Genomic DNA, 13,994 nt, shown 5'->3' on the forward strand with positions numbered 1-13,994 from the left:
ACTACCACACAACTGCACTCATCTCACATGCTAGTAAAGTAATGCTCAAAATTCTCCAAGCCAGGCTTCAGCAATACGTGAATCGTGAACTTCCAGATATTCAAGCTGGCTTTAGAAAAGGCAGAGGAACCAGAGATCAAATTGCCAACATCCACTGGATCATGGAGAAAGCAAGAGAGTTCCAGAAAAAACATCTATTTCTTCTTTATTGACTATGCCAAAGCCTTTGACTGTGTGGATCACCATAAACTGTGGAAAATTCTGAAAGAGATGGGAATACCAGACCACCTGACCTGCCTCTTGAGAAACTTATATGCAGGTCAGGAAGCAACAATTAGAACTGGACATGGAACAACAGACTGGTTCCAAATAGGAAAAGGAGTATGTCAAGGCTGTATATTATCACCCTGCTTATTTAACATCATGATAAATGCTGGGCTGGAAGAAGCACAAGCTGGAATCAAGATTGCCGGGAGAAATATCAATAACCTGAGATATGCAAATGACACCACCCTTATGGCAGAAAGTGAAGAGGAACAAAAAAGCCTCTTGATGAAAGTGAAAGAGGAGAGTGAAACGGTAGTTTAAAGCTCAACATTCAGAAAATGAAGATCATGGCATCTGGTCCCATCACTTCATGGGAACTAGATGGGGAAACAGTGGAAACAGTGTCAGACTTTATTTTGGGGGGCTCCAAAATCACTGCAGATGATGACTGCAGCCATGAAATTAAAAGACACTTACTCCTTGGAAGAAAAGTTATGACCAACCTAGATAGCATATTCAAAAGCAGAGACATTACTTTGCCAACAAAGGTCTGTCTAGTCAAGGCTATGGTTTTTCCAGTGGTCATGTATGGATGTGAGAGTTGGACTGTGAAGAAAGCTGAGCTCCGAAGAATTGATGCTTTTGAAGTGTGGTGTTGGAGAAGACTCTTGAGAGTCCCTTGGACTGCAAGGAGATCCAACCAGTCCATTCTGAAGGAGATCAGCCCTGGGATTTCTTTGGAAGGAATGATGCTAAAGCTGAAACTCCAGTACTTTGGCCACCTTATGTGAAGAGTTGACTCCTTGGAAAATACTCTGATGCTGGGAGGGGTTGGGGGCAGGAGGAGAAGGGGATGACAGAGGATGAGATGGCTGGATGGCATCACTGACTCAATGGACGTGAGTCTCAGTGAACTCCAAGAGTTGGTGATGGACAGGGAGGCTTGGCGTGCTGCGATTCATGGGGTCGCAAAGAGTTGGACACGACTGAGTGACTGAACTGAACTGAACTGAAGCAAAAGATGGCCATTTCTAACATAATTTCATGGTGATAAGAGAATAGACTCTGTATGATTTCAATACCTTTAGACCATGAAATTTTTACACCTTGCTTTATGTCCCTAGATATCTTCCAGGATCTCCTAGTTTATAGTCTATAGGGACTTGAATAGAATTTTTAGGCTACTGATGTGTGAAAAATTGTATAAACTTCAATTATGTTGAATTGGTTCACAGTGCCTTTCAGGTCTACTATATGCTTCTCCTTCTCTGTATATTCATTCTATTAATTTTTGAGAGTTTGGTATTGAAACTCCAACTAAAATCTTCATTTACCTACTTAAAAAATAATTGCAATATATAGAAGAAGTATGTGTATTTCCCACGTCTCCTGTAAATGCGTTATCATACTTTCATAATTTAAAAAAAGAAAAAAAAAGGAATGCTGCCTGCCATATCAATAATCAACGGATGCTGCAGTCACCCTCGACAGTGAGCCCTTGGGGTACTTAGGCCGGAAACAGGGAATGCCTGCCATCTAGTGGTCAGCAAACTGAAGCCACCCCCAATGGTGCAGCTTGAGGAAACTCAGGATGTGAAAACACAGGATCCTGGCCCCAGATACCTGAGGTGCAGATCAAAGGAATGATTTCACTGAGCACACTCTGGGATCATCACATGCACAGAAAAGCCCTAAATTCCTCGACTTGACATATCTAGTTTTCTTTAATTAGCAATAAATCTTTTGACAGTCTGACTACCTGCCTCTTGCTGCAAAGAAAGAAAGAAAGAAAAGAAAGAAAGAAAGAAAGGGAAGTTGCTCAGTCATGTCCGACTCTTTACAACCCCATGGACTGTAGCCCACAGGCTCCTCCGCCCATGGGATTTTCCAGGCAAGAGTACTGGGGTGGGTTGCCATTTCCTTCTCCAAGGGATCTTCCCCTCCCAGGAATTGAACCCAGGTCTCCTGCATCATAGACAGACACTTTACCATCTGAGCCACCAGGGAAGTCTTTGTTGCAAAGATTCCTATATATCATGGCTCTCCTCCTCAGAAGAGTTCTCTGAAAGTTATTTGAGATGCTGTCTCCCCAGCTCAAATTCTAAGAATGGTGACTTAATAAAATGTAACTCTCCACTTTTTAGGTTGTGTGTTTTTTCCCCCTCATTGACATGACCATCTATCTGTAAACTGACTGTGAAAGAATATACCTGCTTTTTTTAAACCATTGTTCTCTGCAGCATAAGTGTTACTAATATCTTCCATCAAAGGTCATGAAATGTTTTCTGGAAAGGGATGGGTAGATATTAAGTGCTCTAGGCTTTGTGGGCTATATCCTTACATATCCTTGGTATTTTTTTCCTTGCTGAGTTACTTTAGTCATGTCTGACTCTGTGCAACCCCACAGACTGGAGCCCGCCAGACTCCTCTGTCCATGGGGATTCTCCAGGCAAGAATACTAGAGTGGGTTTCCATTTCCTTCTCCAGGGGATCTTCCCACCAGGGATCAAACCCACATCTCTTATGTCTCCTGCATTGGCAGGCGGATTCTTTACCACTAGCACCACCTGGAAAGCCCCATTCTTTTCCTTACAGCTCTCAAAAATGTAAAATCCTTCTATGTTCACAGGTTCTCCAAAAGTAGACTATGAGACAAATTTGGCTTACAGCTCTTAATCTGCTGATTCCTGTACTATATAACTAGTGGAAAAAGTTGTAGGAGGATATGTATGAAAATTTAAGCAATGAGTATTTCAACAGAGTGGCAGGTTTAATGGGTGGCGTTAATTTTGTTTCCTATGTATGAATATTTTAAAACAAATTTATAATTTACATTTATTTGTGTAATATTTATATATTTTAAAAGATGATGCCCTTTGGACATGAGGCTGAAACAGGAAGTTGCAAAAAACTCACAACTTTCCAGCCTTTGTCTTCTTACCCAAGCTTATATCTTTTCTTCAACTTACCAAAAGTGTGTCTCCAACTTCTCCATAAAGTAAAGGCCCCAGGATCCCTGATTCATGCTGAATAGCTTCACGAGTCTTAAATGTTCCATCTGTGTAAGCTATAAATCGTACTTTTCTGTACTTCCTACCAATCCGCTGAGGACCGTGGTTCAGATACAGACTTTTATAACTTCTGTATGAGACACAAAAAGATAAGACATTGGAATGAAGCATGCCAGGTAAAGGACAAGTTGCTAAAATCCAACTTTAAAACAGCTGATATGATTTAATCAAGGAAGGGTGAGAAAAATCTAGGTATCCCTGGTGGGAATTTCTGAAATATGTTAATGCTCTTGGTCCGCTGAGCCAGAGAGAGGACTTTCCCTGTGGCTCAGAAGGTAAAACATCTGCCTACAATGCGGGAGACCTGGGTTCGATCCCTGGGTCAGGAAGATCCCCTGGAGAAGGAAATGGCAACCCACTACAGTACTCTTGCCTGAAAAATCCCATGAACAGAGGAGCCTGGTAGGCTTCAGTCCATAGGTTCTCAAAGAGTCGGACACAACTGAGCGACTTCACACTTGCCTGTACCTAACCCTACACATGGCTTAAGGGTTTGCTGTTTTGAGAAACTGAGAAGAACTTTTGGATTATGGGGAAGAGATAACACCAAGAGTCAAAAGATCCTTACCTGTCATTGGAGGTGAGGACCGAGGGGGCATAGTCCCAGTCATCCTCTTCAGCAGCAATGTAGTGGACCCAGGTTTTAGGATGCTTCTTTGCAACTGAGCGCATTTGGATAAAGGGAGGCACACTGTCACCATCGAACCTGACCACATCCATGTCAGAGTCATCCAAACCATCATCATAATCTTCTTCTTGGTTATTTTTCATCCATAGTCGGGGTTCCTCTGGGCAACTATCTACTTTGACATAAGCTTCCATACCATCTGAAGTCAGACAAAACCAATGTGAGGTTCAATGAGGTTTTCTGGCCTCAACTCTTCTGACTTTGTTTTCTCTTATGCCTTCTCCTAAGGGTTCTAACTTCCTATATGTATCACCTTCCCTATAGCTGGTACTTTCAGGTTTCTTCCTGTGGTCTTTGTACTCACCATTTACCTTCTGCCTGACTCTCCTCCAATCTTTGACTCCTGTTTCAAGATTTCCTCATTTGTTTTTCTTTCCCTTCCGGAACTGGCTCTGAGCCTATCACTTCCCAACTCTCAAACTGTAAACGAGAAGGCCTGAGGAATTGCATATTTTCAGCTTTTGGAAACTTAGGTCAGACTAACTCCCCACCCCTACAGTTACCTATTAATTTTTATACATAGTTCACTGAATTATGGTACAAACTATAGATTTAGTAGCTTGTCAAGAAAAATCATAGTATAGATATAAATTTTAAGACATATCCAAAGTTAATAAAAACATGAAAAGGTTCAGCTTAGAATTAAGGAAATACATTATATATTTTAAGAGCACGTCTGACTATGGCTAGTTGAAAGCCTTAGAGCAAGTCTATTCAGCAATCTTAATCTCATTTGCATGCTTTATAAAATATAAATAATAATCCCTCCCCTATCTAATGCCACAGGGCAACTTTGAAGAAAAATTCTAAGAAAGGAGACCTATTTACTGGGTAATGTGGAACAAGGCAGATTTCAGGAGCAGCAAACACCTAGTGTGGGTTCACGTGGCCTTAAACACAATTCAGTCTAGGTCTAAAAATGAAGTATTTTGTATGAGTTCCAAAAAGACAAAACATTTTTCTGAAAAACAAGGATTAAAATCAGCATAAAGAAGGGTCAAAAGAATAAGAAAAAGAAACAGAACATAAAACAAACTCTTCTTAAACAGAATCAGGCTTCAAACTAGGTCATGAGCAGCCTGTATACAAGTAAATGACCTTTTCCTGTGTGCCTGTGGGATCGACTTCCTGTTACTTGTCTGGTATGACACATTTTGTCTTGTCAAACATCCCATAATTATTATGTAACATATCAGGAAAAGAGGTTCCTATGTTTCATCACTACAGAGGACTAGAAACAAAGTCACTCACAGAAAATAAGTGGAAAAAAGTACAAGATCAAATCTCTTTTTCAGGGCAACCAAGGAACCTGAAGGGAGGGTTAATACTAGATTGACAAGAATAACAAGTGCTGTTCATCATGAAAGATCAGGCCTCCCCAACATTTCTTTCCAACAGCTCTCAATGACCACAACAGAGGAGGAGACAAAGAGAGTTGTTAGACTGATTCAAGACTAAGAGTTAGCAGAGTAAATGTACAAGAAGAAAAATGGGGATGAGCTGATCATGTAACATGAGTTTTCATAAGCTATAGCTACAAATAAGCTCACTCACATTAACAATAATTTGCAACCGTAGGTACCATCGTCCCAACTTCCTTAGATAGGATCTTTGACCCTTTGCAAAGTCAAGTCATCCTTGAAAGTTTCACGTGGTGCTTCACATGTGTTTACCAACTTCCACTCCCATGTTATTTCTCCTGATGTCCCTCATCTCTGACCGAGTATCTACAGTGTGCCTCCTTCTATACCAGTTGTCTGGTGTCTCATACGGAGCACCACAATATCCTTTTGTATTTGCTATATATTGGGGCATCATTATTGACATCCTGGAGCCCTTAGGATTACATCCTAGATGCCATGACCCCAAATCACTCTCTCCATAGTACTAAAGCCTACTTAATGTTGGGAAAATAATGATATACTCTCCTCCTCACATTCTCCACCTCATTCTTCACTAAACCATTTCCCTTCCCTTGATCACAGGTAAACTCCCTTGTCCTATTTACTAATAATCAAGCCCTCTTATATTCAAGGTGAAATATTTAAAAGAAGAGCTGGATATTTCTAATACTCGTTTTTCAGATCCACAGACATTACCATGTTGGTGGGAAGAGATACGACAAAACAGTAGAAACTGGCCACAGTCCATCAGGACTGTCTGAGCGGTAAGGAAAGTTATTGGTGAGATCTCCAAGGAAGCCTGGCGATGGTTCCTCACGAGAAATGTGTGGCCTTCGAGGAAAATTGAGTGCACTTCCGGGGTGGTGCCCATTCCAATCACATGCCAATAGACTGATTTCTTATGACATCCAATCAGACCTGGAAAGTAGGAAAAACATAACTAGAGCCAAGAAGCAGAGAATCTGAAATGGAAAACACTTTCTAGGAAAGGATGAACAAACTCTGTGTACAAATTTTTATTATCTTGACTTGAAACCCAACTTTCCAAGGACACAGGGGTAGTCTCAAGCTAACAGCTCTTGCTGAAGTCATCAATGACTGCTGTGCTTCTGAATCCAATGGATTGATTTCAGTCTTCATCTGCATCTGTTAACCATTCATTCCTTCTTGAAATTCTGTTTTCCCTTGGCCTCTGTGCCAACAGACTTTTGTTTCCCTAAGGCTTCAGTTCAGTTCAGTCGCTCAGTTGTGCCCTACTCTTTGCAACCCTATGAACCACAGCACGCCAAACCTCCCGGTCCATCACCAACTCCTGGAGTTTAACCCAAACTCATGTCCATTGAGTTGGTGATGCCATCCAACCATCTCATCTTCTGTCGTCCCCTTCTCCTCCCGCCTTCAATCTTTCCCAGCATCAGGGTCTTTTCAAATGAGTCAGCTCTTCGCATTAGGTGGCCAAAGTATTGGAGTTTCAGCTTCAACATCAGTCCTTCCAATGGACACCCAGGACTGATCTCCTTTAGGATGGACTGATTGGATCTCCTTGCAGTCCAAGGGAGTCTCAAGAGTCTTCTCCAACACCACAGTTCAAAACCATCCCTAAGGCTTAGACTGCTCCTTCTTCTGTTTCACTCTGTGACTGCTCCTCTTTACCCACCCATTAAATGGTAGATGACCTCAGGGCTCATCCCTAGCCTAATTATTCTTTTGTTAAACAAATTTTCTCCCTGAATAATATCATTCATTCTCACAGGATTAATGATCATTCATATGCTGATAACTCCCCTGTTCTCCCAGAAATCCAGACTTGCACAATCACCTTTTAACATCTTCACCTGGATACTTCAGGAAACACACAGGTACAAAAACAGATTTTTGTCTTTACCACCTCATCTTCTTCCAGAGTTCCTTATTTCAGTGAATGGTATTAATATAAGCCTGGATTCAATTCTGCAAGTGACAGTTATTCTTGTCCCTACTCTCACTTCTCACATCCAATCTAACACCAATTATGGCAATATCATTAATAACTGTAATATTTACTGAGCACTTGCATAACATCAAGCACTGTTCAGGATATTTTACAAGTTTGAACTCCCAATATTTCCCTGGTAGCTCAGACAGTAAAGCATCTGCCTACAATGTGGGAGACCCGGGTTCTATCCCTGGTTCGGGAAGATCCTCTGGAGAAGGAAATGGCAACCCACTTCAGTACTCTTGCCTGGAACATCCCATGGATGGAGGAGCGTGATAGGCTACAGCCCACGGGGTCTCAAAGAGTCAGACACAATTGAGCGACTTCACTTTCAACCCTATATTATGAATGAAGAAACTATAATTGTCATCCCTTCCTTAAAGGAGAGGAAACTTATGCACAGAGAGGCAATTAATGTGATATATGAGAGAAGGGACTTATATGTCTTGAAAGTTAATTTCTTTTCTAAACTTGAAGTCTTACATATTAATTACAGAATTGTTGAATATCATTAATAACTGCAATATTTACTGAGCACTTGCATAACATCTGGAGAAGGAAATGGCAACCCACTCCAGTATTCTTGCCTGGAGAATCCCATGGACAGAGGAGCCTGGCGGGCTAAAGTCCACAGGGTCACAAAGAGTTGGACACGAATGAGCGAGTTCACTGCATAACATCAAGCACCGTCCAGAGTATTTTACAAAAACTAAGATAATGGAATCCAGTCCCATCACTTCATGGCAAATAGATGGGAAGAAAATGGAAACAGGGAAAGATTTTATTTTCTTGGGCTCCAAAATCACTGCAGATGGTGACTGCAGCCATGAAATTAACAGATGCTTGCTCCTTGGAAAAAAAAGCTATGAAAAACCTAGACAGTGAGTGTATTAGGATGCAGAGACATCACTTTGCCAACAAAGGTCTATTTAGTCAAAGCTATGGTTTTTCCAGAAGACGTGTATGGATGTGAGAGTTGGACCATAAAGAAGGCTGAGCCCTGAAGAATTCATGCTTTCAAATTGCAGTGCTGGAAAAGACTCTTGAAAGTCCCTTGGACAGCAAGATCAAACCAGTCCATCCTAAAGGAAATCAACCTTGAATATTCTTTGGAAGGACTGATGCTGAAGTTCCAATACTTTGGCCAACTGATGGGAAGAGCTGACTCACTGGAAAAGACCCTAATACTGGGAAAGACTGAGGGCAGGAGAAGAAGGGGGTCACAGGATGAGATGGTTAGATACCATCACTGATTTGATGGACATGAGTTTGAGTAAACTCCAGGAGACACTGAAGGACAGGGAAGTCTGGTATGCTGCAGTTCATGGGGTCACAAGGAGTCTGACATGACTTAGTGACTGAACAACAACAAAACCCTTCTTTCAATTAAGTTTGTATTTTAAGAATTATATTCCTAATTTTGTAAGCATGTTGGAAAAGGAAATGGCAACCCACTCCAGTATTCTTGCCTGGAAAATCCCATGGACAGAGGAGCCTGGTAGGCTACAGTCCATGGGGTCGCAAAGAGTCAGACACGACTGAGTGACTTCACTTTCTTATTATTTATTGTTTCTTTTTCATAGAATCCTATTATTACTTTTGTAAACTTACTAGAGGATCTGTTTATTATACCCGGATGTAACTCAGGAACATCCAGAGGGAAGTGACATACAGGGCAAGGCTTGGGGAAGGGCTCAGAGCTTCCACGCTCTCTCCAAGCACCTCTCTCCCAGCATCTCCATGGGGTCACGCGTTATCTAATTTACTTTGCTTATCTTGCATATTGTCTTTGTGTTTCAGGCTTTCCTTCAAGTATCTGTTCATCATTGGATGCCCACTTAGAAAGGAAAAGAGAAATCAGTAAGCTCTGTATACACTAAGAAAAGAAAAGAGAGAAAGTGAAGTCACTCAGCCATGTCTGAGTCTTTGTGACCCCATGGACTGTAGCTCACCAGGCTCCTCCATCCATGGGGTTTTCTAGGCAAGAGTACTGGAGTAGGTGGCCATTGCTTTCTTCAAGTGATCTTCCCAACCCAGGGATCGAACCTGGGTCTCCTGAATTGGGGGTAGGCACTTTATCGTCTGAGCCACTGTATACACTTCAGTTCAGTTCAGTCACTCAGTCATGGCCGACTCTTTGCGACCCTACAAACCACAGCACGCCAGGCCTCCCTGTCCATCCCCAACTCCCAAGTTTACCCAAACTCATGTTTGTATACACTGTATACACTGGCAGTCCTTAATTTTTTGATGACTGCAAGAAGGACTGGTCACTGTACCATAAGATCCCCCAGAGGCCAGAATTCAGATATCTGAGGACAACTGGAGAAGAGAGCTTTGATGGTGACTGCAGAAGATCCTGAGGATTCTTGAGCAGGTTGTACATACCTGGCAGAGACCTATTTATATAGCCATTGATGGTGTGCAGTACAGAGGCAGAATCCATAACATGTGTCAAGGACTCATTTTTTCCCGAGTGCCAACTTTTCCCTGTTGAAAGAGGACACAAACAGAGGGCCAGCTAAGTGTCTGTCTCATGACTGACCCTCCCTTTCCCCTTCTCTCTCTCCCATCAGGCAAATAAGGCGCACATCTTTTTTGTCAGCAGAGATGACTTGCCCTCAAAGTCGGTAGGCAAAAGGGAGAAGACAATCACCATAAGGCAGACCCTTATTGCTCAGACTGATGCTGTCTCTTTATATTTATCCATGACAGTAGGTAGAAGGGAATAATGACAAATGATCACTAGGAGAAGGGAGAATATTGGTTAGTTTGTATCATGATGACTTCTATTCACTGGTTGACTTATGTTAGAGGGAGAACATGAAAATCCTCCTAAGAAAAGGCTGCCAGTACCTGTCCCTGTCCTACTTGCTTCATCCAGTCTGTAATAATGAAAGCCCATGGACAGGAAACCTTCCCAACCTTGTCACTGAAATTGATAAAAGTGAAAGAAGCAGAAATATTATTATTAGCAGTCCCTTGAGGTTGCCCTCAAGAACTGATTCATTAGAAAAGACCCTGATACTGGGAAAGATTGAAGGCAGGAGGAGAAGGGGACAACAGTGGATGAGATGGTTGGATGGCATCACCGACTCAATGGACACGAATTTGAGTAAATTCAGGAGGTTGGTGATAGACAGGGAGCCCTGGTGTGCTGCAGTCCATGGGATCACAGAGTTGCACAGACTGAGTCACTGAACTGAACTGAGGTTACCCTTCTGTACAAAAGACTGAAACTTTCTGAAGCACTGAACCTTTGGTGAACTCTCATAAGTTCATTTATCCAGTCATCTACTCATGTATTCATTCAGTCAAACATGTTTACTGAGCACTACTAAGCATTAGGGCTTCCCAGGTGGCTCAGTGGTAAAGAATCCCCTTGACAATGCAGGAGATGCAAGAGACGCGGGTTCAATCCCTGAGTTGGGAAGATCCCCTGGAGGAGGAAATGCAACCCATTCCAGTACTCTTGCCTGGAGAATCCCATGGACTGAGACTAGTAGGCAACATTCCATGGGGTCACACAAAGTCAGACATGACTGAGCGACTGAGCATAGCACAGCACACTGAGCACTAGCACTGATGACAAAGAAGTAGACACAGCCTCTGCCTTCAAGGTGCTTACAATGTAGCTCAAATAGAGATGTGGACCATTATTACAAAGAATGAAGAGTGAAGTAAAAGAGATAAGAACAGAGTATTGTGGGACCAGAGAAGAGAAGGCACTTCACTCTGCTTGAAGAGAAAGGAACAGGAGGGTAAAGAAGATAAGTATGGTTTAGTGTGATAAGGAGGAAGCTCAAGTGCTGTTGAAAGACATAAAGAAGCATCTAATGGAGACTAGAAGGAGTGGAAACTTACTTGACATGAAGCTGGAGACATGTTTTCCAGGCCAAGGAAATGGCATGAGTAAAGGCCTGGATGCTAGAAAAAACATAGCATGTGTGGGTGTAACACAAAATGTGTTCAGTGTGGTTGCGATGTGAATGGTGAGACAGCAAGAGGAGCAAAACAAAGCTAGACAGGTTGTTGGGGACGAGGTCACATATTATTGTGTAAAGAAGTTTCCATTTTGCCTTGTGAAACTGAAGGATTTTAAAGACTGGCGTGACATGATCAGATTAACGTTTCAGTAAGCTCCCTTTGGCTGCTATGAAGTGTTGGGGGCACAAAAAGACAAGGAGACTAGTTGGGGGAGAGGTGATAGGGGTCTCAGTTCGGAAGATGGCAGTGTAGGAAGATCCGGAGGAGAGAGAAGGTGATGATAGAACGATTCTATCAGGAGGAGAAGAAAGCAGAAGTACTAACACCACCTTATGTCCTGAAAAGTGAAAGTGAAGTGAGAGTGTGTCCTCAGAAAAGTGTCACTCAGTCGTGTCCAACTCTTTGTGACCCCATGGACTCGTCCATGGAATTCTCCAGGCCAGAATACTGGAGTGGGTAGCCTTTCCCTTCTCCAGGGGATCTTCCCAACCCAGGAATCAAACCTGGGTTGCCCACATGGCAGGCAGATTCTTTATCAACTGATGAGCTATCGGGGAAGCAAGGTCCTGCATTACTGAATTGAAATCAGTCAATCCTCACAACTATCCTATGAAAAAGTAGATATTATTTCAACTTTAAAATGGAGGAAACTGAGACACAGAGAGGTTAAGTAACTTGCTAAAGTTACTTAAATAGTAAGAGATGAAGATAAGAAAAAGCATACTCACAGAAACACAGAAGAGAAGGGTGACTGCAAGGGTCTCAGGAAATGGGGAGATGTTGGTCCAATGGGACAACCTTTCACTTTTAAGACAAACAAGTTCTGGGAATCTAATGTACAGCACGATGAGCAAACTACATTGAACACCAGAAATAAGCTCAGGGAATAGATTTCACACAAAAATGATAACTATGCGGGCAGACAGGTTAATTTGACTGTAGTAATAATTTCTCTATGTTTATCTAAAATCATTTAATACACCTTAAATATATATGATTTGCAGTAAAAAATTTCTTTTAAAGAGGAGGCATTGAGAAAATAAAGCAATAGGTCACTTCCAAAAGGGCTTGTTGGACCAAACCAGGAGCTCTTAAATACTGTGACCAAAGACTGAAATTCTCCATAAGATGTGATAGCCACTCAATTGTGCTGTTTTCCTGAGTAGAGACAGATGCCTCAGCCACTCATGTCCATGATTGGTGATATGTGGGAAAGTAAATAAATGCACCCCAAGTTTCACCAAGGGCTTCCCTGGTGGCTCTGCAGGAAAGAACCTGCCTGCCAAAGCAGGAGATGGATTTGATCCCTGGTTTGGGAAGATCCCCTGGAGGAGGAAAAGGCAACCTACTCCAGTATTCTTGCCTGGAGAATCCCACGGACAGAGGAGCCTGGTGGGCTACAATCCATGGGGTTGCCAAGAGTCAGACATGACTGAAGCGACTTAGCACACATGAAGTTTAACTAAAGCTAAGAAGAAAACAAACAAAAAAATTACATACAAGAGATACTGTGGGGGATAGAGGCCTTGCCCCTTTCCTGTCCTTCAGACCAGAGTTCCTCGTGTAAAACTGCTGCACCTCAACTCAGCTGGGAGGAGAAGGTGCGCAGGTCACTCACAGCAAGAAGGCACTGGGCGCCCAGAGCACAGATGTGGCTCACCCACTGGATCAGCAAGTGCTCCTATGTGGAGAACTCCACCCACTTCCACCCACCTGCTTCCACACCAGCTTCCGCATAAAGTAGCCTTGCCCTGGGACTGTGGGAAGAGCATGTGCTCTAGAACCCAAGCTTGTACCTCTCCCGCCTTGATCAAATCATTAAGCTTTCCTTTGCTTCTAAGCGAGCAAAAAAGGAAAGTGAAAAGTCTTTGTTGACAGATTTAATGAGAGACAAGGCCATCTGTTACCCAGCTCCTCTCTCTTCTTACTTCATAGCTGCCCATGGAAGTCCACGGGCATTTTGTTCTTGGCTTTCATTTTCATCCCTATCTACATCATTCCATTCACAGCCCTCATGCTCAAGTACCACGTTACATTAGTCTATTTCATTTCTTTCAGCAGACCAAAATTCAGATTGCAGGTCACTAACCTTCATCAAATACAGCAAACAGTAGTACGAATTTGTGCAAGGTCTGTGTCCTTTCTTTGATCAGAGTCCCTGAAAAAGAAATGAAAGCATTTATCTTCTATAGAAAATCCTATTACAGGAAAATGACACTAGGAGGACACATGACTTCATCAACTGCTTTGTCTCTTGATCTCTTATTAACTTCAGTTCAGTTCAGTTCAGTCACTCAGTTGTGTTGGACTCTTTGCAACCCCATGGACTGCAGCCCGCCAGGCCTCCCTGTCCATCACCAACTCCTGGAATTTACTCAAACTCATGTTCATTGAGTCAGTGATGCCATCTCATCCTTTGTCATTCCCTTATTAACTTAACCATAGCATAATTTCCTTGGTGTCACGTCTATACCAGTGCTCCCAAAATTATCTGCAGTAAAGGACTTGATAAAAAGTTTCAAATTTGTTGCACACCATTACTTTTATAAAAGATGACAAAAATTAATTGCTAAAAAAAAGAAATTAAAAATAATCAAATGACA

The 13,994-nt window shown here is 42.3% G+C and overlaps 1 protein-coding gene and 1 non-coding gene across 3 annotated transcripts in view; one reads left to right on the forward strand and one right to left on the reverse strand.

Moving 5' to 3' along the window:
- The window catches only part of F8 (coagulation factor VIII), a 135,170-nt gene that overhangs the window by 97,917 nt on the left and 23,259 nt on the right, over positions 1–13,994 (reverse strand). For both annotated transcript variants that reach the window (XR_011446413.1, XM_070291927.1), the window contains exons 5-9: positions 13,481–13,549; positions 9,793–9,894; positions 6,126–6,347; positions 3,907–4,165; positions 3,237–3,408 (exon numbers count right to left, since the gene is read on the reverse strand). Coding sequence is in view for 1 of the 2 variants with exons in the window: in XM_070291927.1 (XP_070148028.1) it covers positions 3,237–3,408; positions 3,907–4,165; positions 6,126–6,347; positions 9,793–9,894; positions 13,481–13,549 (824 nt within the window). In the remaining variant the exon portion in view is untranslated. The remainder of the gene's footprint in view (positions 1–3,236; positions 3,409–3,906; positions 4,166–6,125; positions 6,348–9,792; positions 9,895–13,480; positions 13,550–13,994) is intronic.
- On the forward strand, positions 12,441–12,565 carry LOC138931264 (small nucleolar RNA SNORA25). The gene has a single exon (XR_011446510.1). It is a non-coding gene; the product is annotated as a small nucleolar RNA SNORA25 (small nucleolar RNA).

Source organism: Ovis canadensis, chromosome X, assembly GCF_042477335.2.
Source record: "Ovis canadensis isolate MfBH-ARS-UI-01 breed Bighorn chromosome X, ARS-UI_OviCan_v2, whole genome shotgun sequence".
NCBI classification, from domain to species: Eukaryota; Metazoa; Chordata; class Mammalia; order Artiodactyla; family Bovidae; genus Ovis; species Ovis canadensis.